The sequence below is a fragment of the Micromys minutus genome (genome assembly GCF_963924665.1).
Source record: "Micromys minutus genome assembly, chromosome: 25".
Taxonomy (NCBI): Eukaryota; Metazoa; Chordata; class Mammalia; order Rodentia; family Muridae; genus Micromys; species Micromys minutus.
Genome location: NC_137960.1, coordinates 19,953,640 through 19,970,067, shown reverse-complemented (window position 1 = coordinate 19,970,067; position 16,428 = coordinate 19,953,640). Strand labels below are relative to the sequence as shown.

General features: G+C 37.4%; 1 protein-coding gene across 2 annotated transcripts in view; it reads left to right on the top strand.

Moving 5' to 3' along the window:
• Positions 1 to 15,192, top strand: part of CTNNA3 (catenin alpha 3) — a gene marked incomplete at both ends in the record, with an annotated part of 1,359,521 nt that extends 1,344,329 nt beyond the window's left edge. For both annotated transcript variants that reach the window (XM_080937546.1, XM_080937545.1), the window contains one exon: positions 14,905 to 15,192. In XM_080937546.1, coding sequence (XP_080793672.1) covers positions 14,905 to 15,192 — 288 coding nt within the window. The remainder of the gene's footprint in view (positions 1 to 14,904) is intronic.
• Between the last annotated feature and the right edge of the window lie 1,236 nt (positions 15,193 to 16,428).

Below are 16,428 nucleotides of genomic sequence, written 5' to 3'. Positions count from 1 at the left end.
GTTAAGAGTGTTTGGGACCAGTAGTCACAGTATAAAATGGTCAGACGGTAGTGATAAGATATAGTGTTCTGGGCCAGCATTCACAGTGTAAGATGTTCTGGACCAGAACTCACGGTTTAGAATTTCTGGACAAGAGGCCATGAAGTAGATTATTATGCACTGCAGAAAACTATTATGGAAGTTAGAGGAATTGTTTCCATACTCTTAAAATATGTGTGGGGGCTGTTTCCCATTTCATGGCATGCTTAGTGTTACCCCTTAAAAGCTAGTGTTAGGGACTAGGGTCGTCCCACAACATTGGACTATTTTAGGATGTAATTAATGTGAAAGGAATGACAAAGATGGGGAGGGGTACTAAAATATGAGTAAGTCCAACAATAATGCATGCTAAATCAAAGATCATGCAATATGTGTGAATAGACATACAACCTGCATATATTAGGGAAAATAGTATGGGAATTTAAGAGTAATAACCTAGACACTTATATAATTTTTCATAATTTTAAAAAGTTGATAGGAGGACTGAGAGGAAGAGATAATAATTAAGACTCTTAATGTTATAGAACTGAATGAACTTTTATAAAAATTCAGTCCAACATATATAGCATAAGAAAATTCAAACTCAGAGAATACATAACAACACACCCAATTGGTACCCAATTGGTACCCAAGTGAACATAACTTTCATCTCTTGACTTATGGCTGAAAATGCCTTTCTGTCAGTCTCTGTTAGTTTTCAATTACACATCTAAAGTCAGAACACAATCACAGGGAACTAAGGAACTAAGGAATAAGGAACAGCTTATTCACACATAAGTCAGTAAGTGGAACTGGGCTCTAAGTCAAGAAGCTACCTGCCAAAAACACTTTACTTAGCTCTGTATCTGGCCTAAATTAGGTTCAGTCTTGGGAAAGGCAGACTTAATAGGTGTAGATAAATTGGCACAGCCACAAAGGTTAAATAAATTCAGGGCTGAGATCCAGAAAGACCATTTGATACGAGTCTGGAAAAGTCATCAGTTAGAAAGGTTATAAATCAAACTTCCTTCTGCCGAGCGTCTCCCAGTTCCCTTCAACCTCCGATCATCATGCTGTCCACTCGCTTCCAATAAGCCATGTCAAGGTTATAGACGTGGCAAGTGGATTCTTGACATACATCGTGTTTTGTCTCTTCTCTGACACAAGATGGAGAACTTGGACTTTGCTAAAGAGACAAGTCATCCTATATTGTCTTTTTGTGTTATAGGGATAAATTCAGACTTAGTCTTGTGGTTGGTTTTAGATGGTTTGTGGGGAATATTTGAAAAATTAACTCATGAAGTAAAGAGTTTCTTTGAAGGCATTTTCATGAATATTTGGTTTTAGTTAACTAATCTCTATTTCTCTCCTCTTCCTGTGATCCCTGCATCACCAGACCCTTCTTTTCCTTACTATGCTGTTAACCCCAAACTTCTTTAATATCTCAAATGTTTAGTTGTATTTCTCAGCCCCTCAAATAAAGCATATTTCTTTTACCATATCTCAATGATCAATTTCTAGGTACAAAAACTTTTCTCACATTTACATGCCAATACACACATTGAACACTTACAGGCTAGGATGCATATATATGAGAGAGATGTCGAATACTGACATTTCTGACCTTTAAATAAGCTTTATTATCCCATCCATTTTTTTTAAGCTTCATGATTTTGTTTTGTCTTCCAGCTGAATGAAATTCCATTGTGTATATGTGACACATGTTCATTAGACATTTCTCAGTTCATGGACACCCAAGCTAGTTCTGTTTCCTGGCTATTGTGAACAGTGCAGGGATAATCATGTTCAAGAAACTCATTTTGGTAAAAGGTAGAGTTCCTGGAGAATATGTCCATCTTTTGTAGAACTAGGTCACATGGAGGTCTTTATTCAGTGTTTTTGAGAGCTTTCTACACTGATTTATTAACCAGATTTAACCATCAAAGTAAGAACAAATTCTGATTTTAATAGAATAAAAATGCAAGGTTTAGCTGTCATTCAATCTAGGGGCTTATCCATCTCTATAAAGTTTCCTTAAGAATCAGAATGTCATCCCCATTTTATTCTACTGAGATTGCCAATAATCGTTGATTTCTTTTAAAATACTTAAAACTCTTTGATGGAACATTTAAATCAGCAACTTTTATCTTCTTAAATATGCTGTGTTTCAAACAAGGCATCATCAAAGGAGTCATTTAATGTATTTCTGTTTGATACTGTACAGTAAATATGAACTGACTTCAATTAGATTAGCATTCATCTTCTGCTCCTTATTTTTCTCTTTCTAACATGATAAATGCGGTTGCAGAGTGGGGCTTACCAGTCCCAACGAACCAAAGAAATTGATAGTTCTCTTTCTAGGCTCTTGTAAAAGGTATAATCACCACTTTAAATATGAGGCAACAAGTCAATAAAACTTGAGTTTGGTTTATTGCTTTTATATCTGTTTTCCTAATGATGATCAGGACAAAGGAGCCATAATGCATGGTGGCAGGCACTATAATGACAGTGTGTATGAAAAGTACAATAGCGACACAGAAGTTTATGATGGCCACTTCCTGAGAGAGGAACATAGGGCTTGGAAAAAATCTCCTTCTCACCAGGGGATCTCTGCCACAATCTTGCTGAGTCTGAAGGAATAAGTATGATTTCAAGGAAAGTAGCTCTTAGGAAAGAGATAAGGACATTCCAAAGATAGGAGACCATAGTTTTGTTTTAAATGATGAGAAAGGAACTGGAAGTCAGATTGGAGTAAAATAAGTTAGCATGAGCATTGGAGAATACAACATAGTCAACAACAGAGCCTTTATTCTATAATCATTTCTCTTATATGGAAGCTTATACAACAGAAAAATCACCGAATGATGCTTTAGAAAAAAAAATGGTGAATAAAAATACAAAAGGGAATCTAACCTAGAAGATAAATAGAAGGCTGTTCCAGTGGTTTGTTTAAAATAGATAATGACTTGAATTAATGATGTGAATAAAATGTTGAAGAAAGGGGCTTACAGGAGAGAATATACACATCTTGATGACTGAGGATCAAACAACTACAGACGTAGAGATTACTACTGCTGTAAACTTTTGCATACAGTACACACAATAAGTCAGACGTGTGATATAATAGTATTCATTCATATCTACACATACCTATCTATATCTATGGAGATACCTGTCACCTTTCCACAGTTGCAATCACTGTACTTCTTTTTAGTGCTGGAAAAGAGGCACAGAGAAATCACATTGGTCATATAAAATTATTTCGACCTAGTACAGACAAGTCAGAGACACAATCCATTTGCTCCTCACATGCCCTAAATACGTCTTCCCTTTAGCGTGTGTCTAAAGAATGCTCCTAAGCTGGTAAGATGGGTCAGCAGATAAAGGCTCTTGCCATTTGATACTAACAAGACGATCTACAACCAGAAGAACTATGTTAAGAGTATTCAAATATAGTAGTGCTCAGCAGTAAGCTTAGCATTCTGAAGGCTAAAACATAGGAACTTGTGGACGAGCTAAGCCTGAACTATGCAGGTCACCTACAGAAAAAGCATGAAAGACCCTGCTTCAAGCAAGGCAGAAAAACAGAACTGATTTGCAAACAGTTTTGCATGCAACTTCTTAAATAAAATTCCCTTTAAAAGAAATAAAATAGTTTCCATTTACCAGAGCATAAGTCCTCTCTGTGATTTAATAAGTCTTTCTAAATCTTGGAATATAGACAGAGGATAGATGTAAATATGATGAATATGGTTCCACAGATAAAATACATTGGGATTCAAATTACAGACTCTAGCTAAAATAGTTAGACGTGAGTGGTTCTAAATAAAGCAGTCATTGCTTCAGGAAAGATGTACAGTAGGAGTTAAATAAGAAAGTGACAAAGAACAAGACACTTTTAGGTACCTACAGAAAGGCAGTGTGTGTGTGTGACTGTGTGCGTGAATGTGTTTGAATCTAGATGTAATGAGAAGCAGATAGAGGAATGTAGGTGGAGCAAATTCTCAAGATGATAAAATGAGAAAGATAAGCTTAAAGGAGGATGATTTCATCTGTATTTGCACAGTCTTAGACTGAAAATAAAAAAAGAAGGGGTGTTTAGAATTTGACAATCTATTCTACAAAGCAACACTTACTATCAAAGACAAAAATAATCACCATAAACTTAGATTATGATTGTCCCATGGTTTTATGATTCTACCAAGCCTGAATACCTTCTGCAGTTTTCTTTTTCACCATCTGTTGCTTATTGTTGTCTATTCCTGGGTATTAGTTTATAATTTTGGTATGAATTCAGTAGCTCAAATTTTTCTAGCTTTAGCACACTGCCTTCTAGGGTGCAAGAGAGTGCAGGGTTGCTTTCTGTGACTGATAAATCCTTCCTGAAACCGCAAAACAATTTGATCAGACCAGGTTGATGTGAATTCCCTACAGACCAATCAGACATAAAGGGTAATGACCTATGACCAGTCATGATCTACCCAGGACGGCTGAGCTAATTGCTGTAAGAATAAAATCAAGGATCAATGAAGAATAGACAAATAGCTATGGCACATTAACAAGGTCTACAATGGGAGACATTCCTGTGAAGATTTAACCAAACAGATGCTTACTAATGTGAAAGACAAAGTTATCAAATAATTTGGAAAATAAAACTTTGAATTTTAGAACATTGTATGTTTTTCTGTTGGTTTACAGAAACAATAAATGACATTCAGTTTCTGTCTGGGGTTCATAGACTAGAGTATCTGAGTTAGTTTCTCCTCTAAGATATGTAGTCATAAACAGAAAATAGCTCTTTTGAACACTCTTTTTACTGAATACTATAGTATTAAATTTCCTTTTTAGTTTGGCTGCTAAGAAGCTAGATCTAAACTCTATTTCTTGTTCTAGTCAAGATAGTGTATCAGAATGCAACTGAATGAAAGGATACAATTAGATGAGTAACCTTTAAGACAGACTAATTTATGTAGAAACCGTAAATCACTTTCCAATTTCAGTATTTGGACTATTATTATCATCAAATTATGGCCTTTGTGAAACATGGCATGCATCACTGAAATGTCTGGGCCTCTGGGCTAAAAGCTTTGCCTGAGAGTGCAACTTTCCTCTTCCTTTGGGACCCCTGCTTTATCATTTTTTACATTTGTATTTTTTATTATTATGACTTATTTATTTTACATTATGATCACAGCTTATTCCCCCATCTCCTCCCAGTCTCTCCTTCTCATCTCCCAAACCCCTTCCATTCCTTATCCCTTTCCTCTCAAAAAAGGGGAGATCTCTCATGTGTATCAGCCAGTCTTAGCATGTCAACTCATATCAACTCATCTTCTGCTGTTGAGGCTCAGTGAGGCCCTGCATGCTCTTTGGTTGGTGGGTTCAGTAACATTGTGTTGGTGCTGGTTCTCTCCCATGGCATGGTTCTCAAGTTGGACCAGTCATTGGTTGGCTATTCCTTCAGTTTCAGTCCATCTTTATCTCTGTATATTGTATAGGCAGGGCAAATTTTGGGTTGAAGAATTTTTTAGCTGAGTTGGTACCCTAATCCCTCCATTGGAAGTCATGCCTGATTATAAAAAAAAAAATGGCCATTTCAATCTCCATATTACCTACTACTAACATAAAAGTACTCAAGAAACTAGACATAGACAAACCAAACAATCCATTTTTTAAAAATGGTGTACAGATTTAAGCAGAGCATTCTCAACAAATGAGTCTCTAATAGCTGAGAAGTATTTAAAGAAATGTTCAACATTCTTTATCATCAGGGAAATGCAAATCAAATCAACTGAGAGAATCCATAGTATACTCATCAGAATGCCTTAGATCAAAAATTCAAGCAACAGTTCATGCTGGTGGTGAGGATGAAAAGCAAGGGAAACACTCCTCCATTGCTGGCAGGAGTGCAAACTCTTACACCACTTTGGAAATCAATTTGGTGATTTCTCAGAAAATTGGAAATTGATCTACCTCAAGACCCAACTATATCTCTCCTGGGTATATACCCAAAAGAAGCTCCACCACAGCACAAAGACACTTGTTCATCTATGTTCACACCTGCTTTATTCATGATAACCAGCAACTGGAAACAACCCAAATGCCTCTCAACCGAAGAACAGATAAAGAAAATGTGATATCAACACAACGGAGTTTTGCCCAGATATTTAATGATAATGACATCATAAAGTTTGCTGGCAAACGAATGGAACTAGGTTGTATCATCCTGAGTGAGGCAACCCAGACTCAGAAAGACACACATAGGATGTCCTCACTTAAAAGAAGATATTAGTCATGAAGTATATGCTGCAATCGACAAACCCAAAGAAGCTAACTCACAAGAAGGGTCAGAAGAGAAATGCTTGAATCTCACTGACAAGGGGAAATGGAATAGGTATCAGGAGTGGATGAAGAGAGGGAATTATGTGGAGGATGGGTGAGGATGGAAACAGGAGGGATCAAATTGGGGGAAGACAGAGGGAGACTGTACTGGAAAAGGCAACTGGGAATGGAAAACCATCTCTGGAATAAGATAGAAACCCAGGGCAATGGAGACAAATGTCCAGATATCTATGAGAGTGACCCTAGCTAAGACTCCTAACAGTGGGACCTATGAAGCCTGTACTTATGGATGCTATGCTAAATAGATTTTAAAAAGAAAATAAAACCACTAACTTTGTCCAGCGAGATACATGAACATGAAAACATGGTCTTTAATGAGGTGTTGGGATCTGCCAAGATATGCCCACAAATATAACACTTTTCAATCACTTAAATCAGTGTTTCTCTTGAAAACATGCATGGTTCAGAACTGTAGTCACACTAAGGATGAGTGTCTGAAGGAGAAGCAAAGTCAGAGACTGTCAACCACAGAGATCCAAGCACAAGCAGGAAGACTCCCTAACTAAAATGTGACACTGTTTCAGCACCACAAGTGTAAAGGTAGAACAAAATAAAATGAAACAAAACGGGGGGGGGTGGTTGGGAGATTTCAAAAGAACTAAGTAGTCATCACACAAGGGAGAGAAGACATTTGTGGGGCATTTCCTTGTTTAGAGACAACCTTAGTCCAGGACAATGAAGAGTACAGATTGTAGCATCATGCGATCTGAGTCCACCTCTTCCTACCTTGATGACCTTGCCCACGTCCCTCAAATCCTGTGCCTTACATTTATCAGATGCTTTATTTGGTCAATAAGGAAATGCCGCCTCCCTCACGAAGTTCCTACTGGTGTGGTATACAAAAATCCTGGATGCATATGGCTTTTGCACACAGGTTTGAAAAATTGAGCTACTGTTGGAAATTCATGTTTCCTCTTCATTGCAAGCTTTATGCTGACCCTGGTTAAAAGGGCACATTTTTCTCAATGCCTTCAGAGTCAGGGAGAATGGATTATGTACAGCTCACCTGTTCTGCATATTGCACTGTTTTAAGACAATTCTGGGGAGTCCGTGTTATATGATATGTTTCTGTTTTCCACATCAAAACCAAACCAAAGCAAAAATACCCTCTGGTTCAGTGAGAAAAACTGTTTGAATTCATCTAGTATGCCTTGAGCCCATCTTTAACCTCTTAGCTTTACTGACTTTCTCCTCCTTTGCCACATAGGAACATCTATATACCTGTCTGCTCTCCCATCCTACCTTGTGAGCTTTCTTCTTCTACTTTACACAAAGACAAAGATCAAGATGATTAAAAGCCACACATGCTTCCCTGTATCTGCAGCCTCCTGCATTCTGTTGCCTGTGGATTAGTTCAGACACCCGCTGCGTTGGGCTTGGGGCCTGCTGCCAGAAAAGTTTCTCATTTTCCAGGCAGCTGGGAGGGCAAGAGCCAGCTGCTCCGAAATGTGTTTGAACCTCTTCCCTTCAACAAGGAGACAGCTGTACTCATCTATAGAGAGGTTCTGGAAGATTGCTTTGTTTTATAAGACACTCCAGGCAAGCTGAAAGAGATGTCAGATTTGAAAAGAAACTAAATTCGGCATCAGAACTTTCTAGTATTTCCCCTACTGTGGACAATTCCAAGGCTCCTGATATTTTCTCAGATACCAAGTGTTGGTGTGAAAGAAATAGAACGCAGTGATTTGAAGGACACTTTAATTGTTTTCTTCAAGGTGCAAAGCATCTTAACTGACATACTCCATGCATCCCATCTCAGATAACAGCTCTTTGCTCCAGACTTCCCTTGGAATCATTTCCAAAGAAGCCTTCTGTCTCCTTTGCTGTCAAACCTCTTGCTGCACTAGGTTGGATCAGGCAATTATGATTTGAATTAGTGGTAGCTCATGCTAGATTGAAACTACTGATTGAGTGGATATGCATAATCTCTGCAGGCCAGAGTGGGCACACACAAGCTTCCCAGGCCTATGAGACTGTGGGTGCAGTGGGACACTAATCGGACAGGGAAGGACCCAGAAAACTGGCACCTTTATCATAAATTTTGTTGTTGTAATTTTATAATGTTTGTGCATTCAATATGGTTCCTGTGAAGTAGAGGCTTTCTGAGAAGAGTGTCTTTAACAGTCTCTAAATTTTAAATGCCAACAATAAAATATTGTCAGTGATTCACTTCTCATTCTAGAAAATTCCCGGTGATGTCTGAGTATATAAAATTTAGGAATCATTCATAGTTACATGGACAAGCACAGGGGGAATGTAAAAAACATGAAAATAAATTCCAAAAACTGTGGCTGTCTTGAAATATATTTGAAATGGTTAGTAGCACATATTTAGCATACAATTAAATGAAATGTAGCTCTACAACTCATATAAATAACATTTTGTTTATTTGTATGCAAAATATGTGCTACTGACCATTTCAAATAATAGAAACACATAAATAACACACCATCATTTCTATTTATGATAAATTTGAAGTTAAAGGAGATAAAGATTGTCACTTTGAACATATAAAATGTCTCTAGAGCTATTATTATTTGGAAAAAACTCAGTACCTCCACTATAACACATGTCTTTTAAGAAAGGATACATTTTTATTTTTGTGTACATGTCGGAAGACAGTTACCCACAGAGTTCAGAGAAGAGCATTGTGTTCCCTCCCTAGAACTAGTAAGTTCTAGTAAGTGGGCATTGTCAGCTACCTGATATGACATGGGTGTTGAGAACCAAACTTTGGTCATTTGCAAGACCAGCATGTGGTCATAATCTTGGAGACAACTGTCTGGCCTCTATATTTGTCCTTTAGTCAGCATTGGTGGGAGATAATAATCATTATATATATTAGCTATGTGAATATCAGAGGCCCATAGAGATAATGTTTCATGTTCCAACAATAAACTTTCTCCTCATCTTAATGACCTTGACAACTTATATCTGAAAATGCAACTCCACCTTAACTAGCTTTAACAAAGCTTTTACTGAAGTTGCCTATTAAGCAAGCAAGGTTGTTTAGCATTTTTGAATACATCCAGGAAGAAAAAGGGAGAATTCTTTCAACTGGGGCCATTCTTCAGATAAATCTCTTTGGAGACAATAGAATGTGTTAAGAAAGTGCTGGGATAAATGAGATGCTCAAAAGAGGTTTATGGTAGATCGGAAAACATTAAATTTGCTCATGTATTTTTGCTGAAAAAAATGTATTACAGCATCTTGAAGTGTGAGGTAATTATGTTTAGAGCTTAGTCTGGAGGTATCAATGGTGCCTGTAAATTAGAAATGTATGAAAAGGATCTTTAAATTTTTTTAACATGCAGTAATTTTATGCACTTACCACCCAATACATGTGCATGTCTTTTAATAAGATCTGTGCTGATGTCTCATTGAAATATCTAACTGAGCCCTTTATATCAGAGTAAAAAAGGCTTTCAGAATACTGTGTGTTCCCTGAGGTTCCACAATATAGGCAAGAAAATTAATTTAAATTCTTTTTGAGTATCAGAAAAAGTATTTGATTAATACTGATTGCATCTATATATTTTAATGATTAAATAGGTCTTAGTGACTTTCTGGTCCTAGAAGCTGTAACTAGATTTTTTTTACAGTTTGGGATTTTTAATATTTTATTTATTATTCTTATTTGTGTGTGTGTGTGTGTGCGCGTGCGCGCGCGCGCAAACACATGGTCACAATGTTTACATATTACGGTGAGGTGTGAGAATGGGAAAGAAATTTAGTCATAGCAGATCCCTTTCCTAGTTCTCCATCTAGCTAGGAAGTAAGTGTTCTCAGATGCCACTAAGAAGAGCCTCTATGTGACAAATGTCAGGCTATATTTGTCAGCAGAACTTTCAGTTAATGCAAATGATATTTAATAGATCCCATTGGCCTGAATTTTAAAGTCTAGTTGGTTTGCTTTTCTGGGTATTTGGAATGAGTCAATAATCTTGTACCACACAGGTGATTGTAAGGACATTTTGTTCAATAAGTTGATTCTATTACCTCCCCCAAATTTACATTTGTCTTTACAAAGAGAGTTCTACCAAAGCCTTCTCTTAAAACATTATTCATGAAGTTAAATCTGAATAAAAAGGGTTTTAAATAATGTTTTGCCTGCATACGATTACACATATTTATTTTGTATGAGTAGACCATAGACACTCCTTGGGTACAGAATGAAATTTTGTTCCATTATTTGGACTTGTCTTCGCCACTGCTTTTCATTTGGCTAATAGCTCAGAGGCTCTCATCGAAGCACAGATAGCACATAGACCTGAATAGCACATCTTAGCACAGACAGCACATGGACCTGAGTAACTTACACCAAGGTCTGGAAGTTATCCTCGTAAAAAAAAAAAAAAAAAAACAGTATTCTATGAGCAAATGCCCTAATCTGCTGTCTGCAAAGCTAGTCTCCATGATCTTCAGGGGGCATAATTTGTCCTGTTTCCTCTCAGTCATGTGGAACAGAAGGTTTTCCTATAACCATTTCAGATCTTAAAGTCAAACGATTTTTCAGAAAACAAGCTGAGAGTTCATATTAGCGCAAGTAGGGACTTACTGATTAAGCAGAGAAGGAAGACAAGCCAGTCCCCGCACTGTGAGGTCTGGGTTGAACTTAAACTCCCTTCCTATGCTCCCTGTCTAGAGATATCACTTACATGGAGGAATCCAATGTAGTCTCTCCATGGTAAGATTACAAAAACAAAAGGAAAATAAGAGAATGTAAGTTTTTAGAGTGGTAAGGTCTAGGCCTCTATTGGAACCTTGAATGACAGGTAGTCTCCATGTTGTTCTTTTATTAGAAGAATCTATGGTGGTGCAGAACCCATAACAAAAAGCCAGTGCTTTCATGTTTGAGGGAATGCCATTATTCAGCATCCTAAACTATCATTTCACTCATTGGAAAGCCATGTTGTTTTGTCTGTTTTCGGATTTGTGTACTGGACTTGACAAGTATCATCCATGCTGTACTAGACGTTCTGGGGGATATTTTATTAGTAGTTCTTTTACCAGGTTTGGGTTATATTCACTCTTTGCAGAACCACCCAACATCCTGCTCAAGTTTATGTCCCAGTTATTAATTCATTTCCACTTTCAAGGCTTATGTGTGCTGCCCATATATTTGTGGATGTGTGATCTTGCACTGAAACATGGCTAACTTACCAGAGGCTACACTCTTAGCAAAATTGCCTTCATCTCTTGGTAGCTAATGATTGCCAGGGGCTCTTTGGTTCTAGGAGGAACTTCATTCACAACTAGCTTCCCCTCGATGCTGGGATTTGATGCTAGCTTGGGCTTCTGTAAGTCTTGTGCATGCTACCTTAACATCTGAGAATTCATATGTGAAGCTTTCTGCTGTGTTCTTACAGTGCTATTTACTTGTAGCCATCTACTTTCACTAGCTCTTTAGTTCACTACATCCTCCCCCACTTCTTTTCCTTTCAGAAGTTAGAGTACAACATATATGTTCTCTTTAGGAGCAAACGTTCTGTAGTTTATTCTCTGCACCTTGACCAGTCATGACTCTCAGAGTTAGTCATCACCCAGTGCAATATGGAAACTTTTTGTAAGTTTGGTCTAGTGCTTCTTGGATTATGTTCATTTGGGTCCCCCAAATTGCATGAGAATGTGAACATGTGTCTGCAAGTAAGACACTGGGGGAACCCTGCCCCCAGTTGTCTTTGATTGCTAAATAAAGATGCTGGCAACTATTGGCCAAGCAGGGAGACAGAAGTGGGATTATTAGGATTCCTGGACTGGGGACCAAGGAAGAGAGGGAAAGAGGATATCGGCCCTGAAGAGAGCAGGAGAGAAAAGACACCAGGCCTGGGAAGTTGCAGGACAGAAAGCATAGCTTCCATGTAGTAGCCAGGATATTGACAGCCAAGATGGAGTATAGAATTTAGTAAGTAATAACTCAGGAGTCTCAGAGATAGGTAAATTAGCCATGTGGAGATTAGGAAGTGGCCCAGCCATTGAGCTGTTTAAGGCATATCAAAACATAAAGGCTGTGTGTGTGTGTGTGTGTGTGTGTGTGTGTGTGTGTGTGTGGCCAATTTAACACTATTTATTTAACAGAATAATAGTAGCAGATTCTCGTCTATAGTCTATGACCTATCTAGCCTGATAATGGCTCATGCAGAATGAGCATTAAAGAGTTCTGATTGGATTTCACAATATTTGAACAACCAGTGGAGCAGTGGACATGTCTTTCCAAGCCAGTCATTTTCATAGCTCACAATGTTTACAGATGAGTGAAATTATTGATAGTTGAACTATGTGAAGTTCATATGAATTTCAGCACTATGAAAGCTATCCAGTTGGAATGACGCTTCCAGGTTAGTCCCAGCTTGATTTTTTTTTTTCCTGTCCTCTTCCTTAAGACAGGCTATCTTCAGCAAAAGGTGTTCATCAAGTTCTGGAGGGCAATCAAGCTCACTGGCAAAAGCTTATGATGTTTTGGTGTCTTAGATATTTAACTGTCCAACAACTCTGAAAAAGTAACCCATTCCTGGGACTAACCTTTCAATGAAACAATTATAAAAGAGATTTATTTTGCATTCTATTGGCAGTTTAAGAAGGACTCGTGCTAATCTATTAAAATTTCGTAGTTTTATAAGGTTCTGTGCAGATGGACAAATGCCTAACACTCTTCAGGAGGACAGGTGCTCACGGTTCAGGCATCTTAGGCAGTCAGTGAGTTCCAGTTTTAATGAGAAACTCTATCTCAAAATATAAGACAAGAAGTAGTATAGGAAGATGATGACACCCACTGTCTATACATGCATGCATGGGCACACATAGATGCAAACAACAGCACACACACACACACACACATGCTAAAACACTTGTGAGTACTTAAAATCCTGTTTAGTATTAATCAAGCATTTGCCATTTTTGCCTTGAACACAGGTTTCACAGTTATGGCTTTAATATACATATATATATATATATATATATATATATATATATATATAAAAGATATATATATAAAGATATATATATTAAGATATATATATATATATATATATATATATACACACACACATATATATGTATATGCATGTGTGTATGTATATGGAGAGAGACAGACAGAATCAGAGACAGAGAATAATACAAGTAATGTGTAGATCCATGTGTAGTAGTTGACAAATATCACTGCCTATAAAATAATAAATATTATTATATATAATTATACAATATATAGAATATTATAATAATATAGATGTGTGTTATATATGTATATGCCATGTATCTATTTATATATGTGTATACATATATGTATATATGTGTATATATATATATATATATATGTACACATATATACACATACACATAGGCCTATACATACTTGGTGTTATCTTTTCTAGGATCTTGAGCTTGACCCATTATGTAGCTAGTTAAATTTTCTCGTGAGGAAGCATCCAGGCAGACTGCAGCCCAAGGTAGATACTCTCATCTCCAAACTCTGTGTCACTCATTTATTCTGTGTGTGACATGACACTCTGTGGACAGCAAAGGTAGAGCACTAGGGCCAGCAGCTGCCCATCGGTTTCAGTAACTAGACAGAGTCATGTTTGAGCCCTAGTCCTGACAGCTCCTATCACGGGGGTGGGGGAAGCAGAGGCGCATCTCCTCATCTGAGTTGGCTGCAGATGACAATCTGCCAAACTGAAATAATTGAAAAGCACTGGTCGTATAAAAACAAATCGACTTGGCTCAGCTCTAAGATATTTTTAAAAATTCTAGGAAGGCCACTCTACTTTTTTTTTTTTTTTTTTTTTTTTTTTTTTTTTTTTTTTTTTTTTTTCCTCCTGAGCTTGTGTATACAAATAGCACCTGAAATTTTAACAAACAAGGTCATCTGGGGAGAGGTATTTTTGGCAATTTTGTGAGTACATCTTTATCATTTATCAATTTGCCAGTTTTCCTAGGTTGCAGAGGTAATGGTACTTAGTTATAACAACCTTCTCGCAGCTACTGGCTTCTTATATGTATTATCTTTAAAATATATTTTTCCCTAAGTTAACTTATTTGTTGGAACTTTCCCAAAGTTACCAAAAGGGAAATCTGAACTTTAAACTCAATTTTATTTGATCTCTCCATTCTTTATATAACAGCAGTCTCGACAAGAGAAGAACATTCCCCTGTTAAAACAGAGACCCCTTTAAATGTGATTACTTCTAAAATGCTCAAAAAAGTGATGCAGGTATATATCTCCACTTTCAGGTGGTTTGTGTGTGTATGTATGCTTCCTTGCAAAGAAAAAGAATTTAATCCTTCTGAGATACCCCATTAAAAACAAAACTTGGATGTATTTATGCATCAGATAAATCTTTAAAAAATAGGATGGAATTATATAAATGACTACATATTCATATGTAAAATAAGAATTTGCTCATTCATATCTCTGGTGAAAGTGAAGTGTCGGTGTCCATATCCACAAGTCTGAGAGTAAGATTCCTCTTTGTTCTTTCCTTACAGTTGGACAGTGTCACCTCCCTGATTCAGGCAGCCAAGAATTTAATGAATGCTGTAGTGCTAACAGTGAAAATGTCCTACATCGCCTCCACCAAGATCATTCGCATCCAGAGTTCTGCAGGGCCCCGGCACCCAGTTGTCATGTGGAGAATGAAGGCTCCAGCTAAAAAGCCCTTGATTAAAAGAGAGAAGCCAGAAGAAACATGGGCAGCCGTCAGAAGAGGCTCCACCAAAAAAAAGATCCACCCAGTTCAAGTCATGAGTGAATTCAGAGGGAGACAAGTCTACTGAACAAGCCTCATCCACTCTGGTGCCCATTTTTCCACTCCACCCCAGGCTAACCATACTGCTTTATTTCATGGTTCATTGGTTCTTTAATTTCACCAAGTTTCAGAGTTAAGCTCACAAATAGCATAAAAACATTGGGGTTAAACCAGTGTGTAAGATGTGTGTTTGGGGTCATCATCGACTATATAGACAGCCAGCACAACCTAGTTAACCAGTTGCCAGTACCTAGGGAATAGAACTCGCAGGTGTTTAACATTACCTGTCACAGAGAAGACCGTATGTTCATTACACAATGAACACAAGAGAAAAGTGGTTTACCAGAAATGCCTGCACCCGTGTGTTCTTTATCCATGAGAAGAAAGACCTTGGCATATGCTTTGCACTTCCACTTCAACAGACATAAAAGACATCATCAACTATTTTTCCAATTAGTATCCATACTTCCTTTAACCCACCTAACCTGCCTGAAATCTGTTATCCTTTCCATGGAAAATTTTCAATACTAGATAGCACTACCCATTATGAAAATGTTAGGTGTCCCGTAACCAAGTGGATGTGGCCAAACTTCTTTCTAGTATTTAAAAGTCAGACATGTTATTCAGGAAGTGCTTTGATGATCCTCTGTAAGCTGCCATCTTGGAATATGATACATGTAGCTTTTATTTCTATAGTATTCAGAGCACACATGGAGAGTTATCACCCACTGGAGAAAGGAATTTTTGTCTATTGATTTGGGAGGATTTGGTACTGGAGTTCAAACAATAACACTGCACATTCTAGGCAAGCACATTCTAATCCTGAAGTACACACTCATCCCACCTCTTAGACAAATGAGACACTGAGTTATTGCAAAGAGTTAGGTCTACAATCATGAACAAACAAGGAATGCTTCGTGATTGTAAAAATCTCTTTGTTTACACTTGAAAGTGTAATTAAATTAGAGACCAGTGTGCCAAGTGTTTTGGCACTACGTAAAATCTACCACATAACAACTGAAGCCGAATTTTATGTCAGTGAGTTTGGTATCTTAATAACCACCTTTAAATGAATAACATTGGTTTATTTCATATGACTATGAGTTTATGATGGAATATTTAATAGTCTGACAATGGGGCACATAATGGTTATAACCATTTTCTTTCCCTTACTTCCTCTTTTTCCCCTCTCTTTCTTCCCAGGATATTATATATAAGTTGTATTGGAAGGCAAAGGTTCAGTTAACCATGTCACACTCAAAGC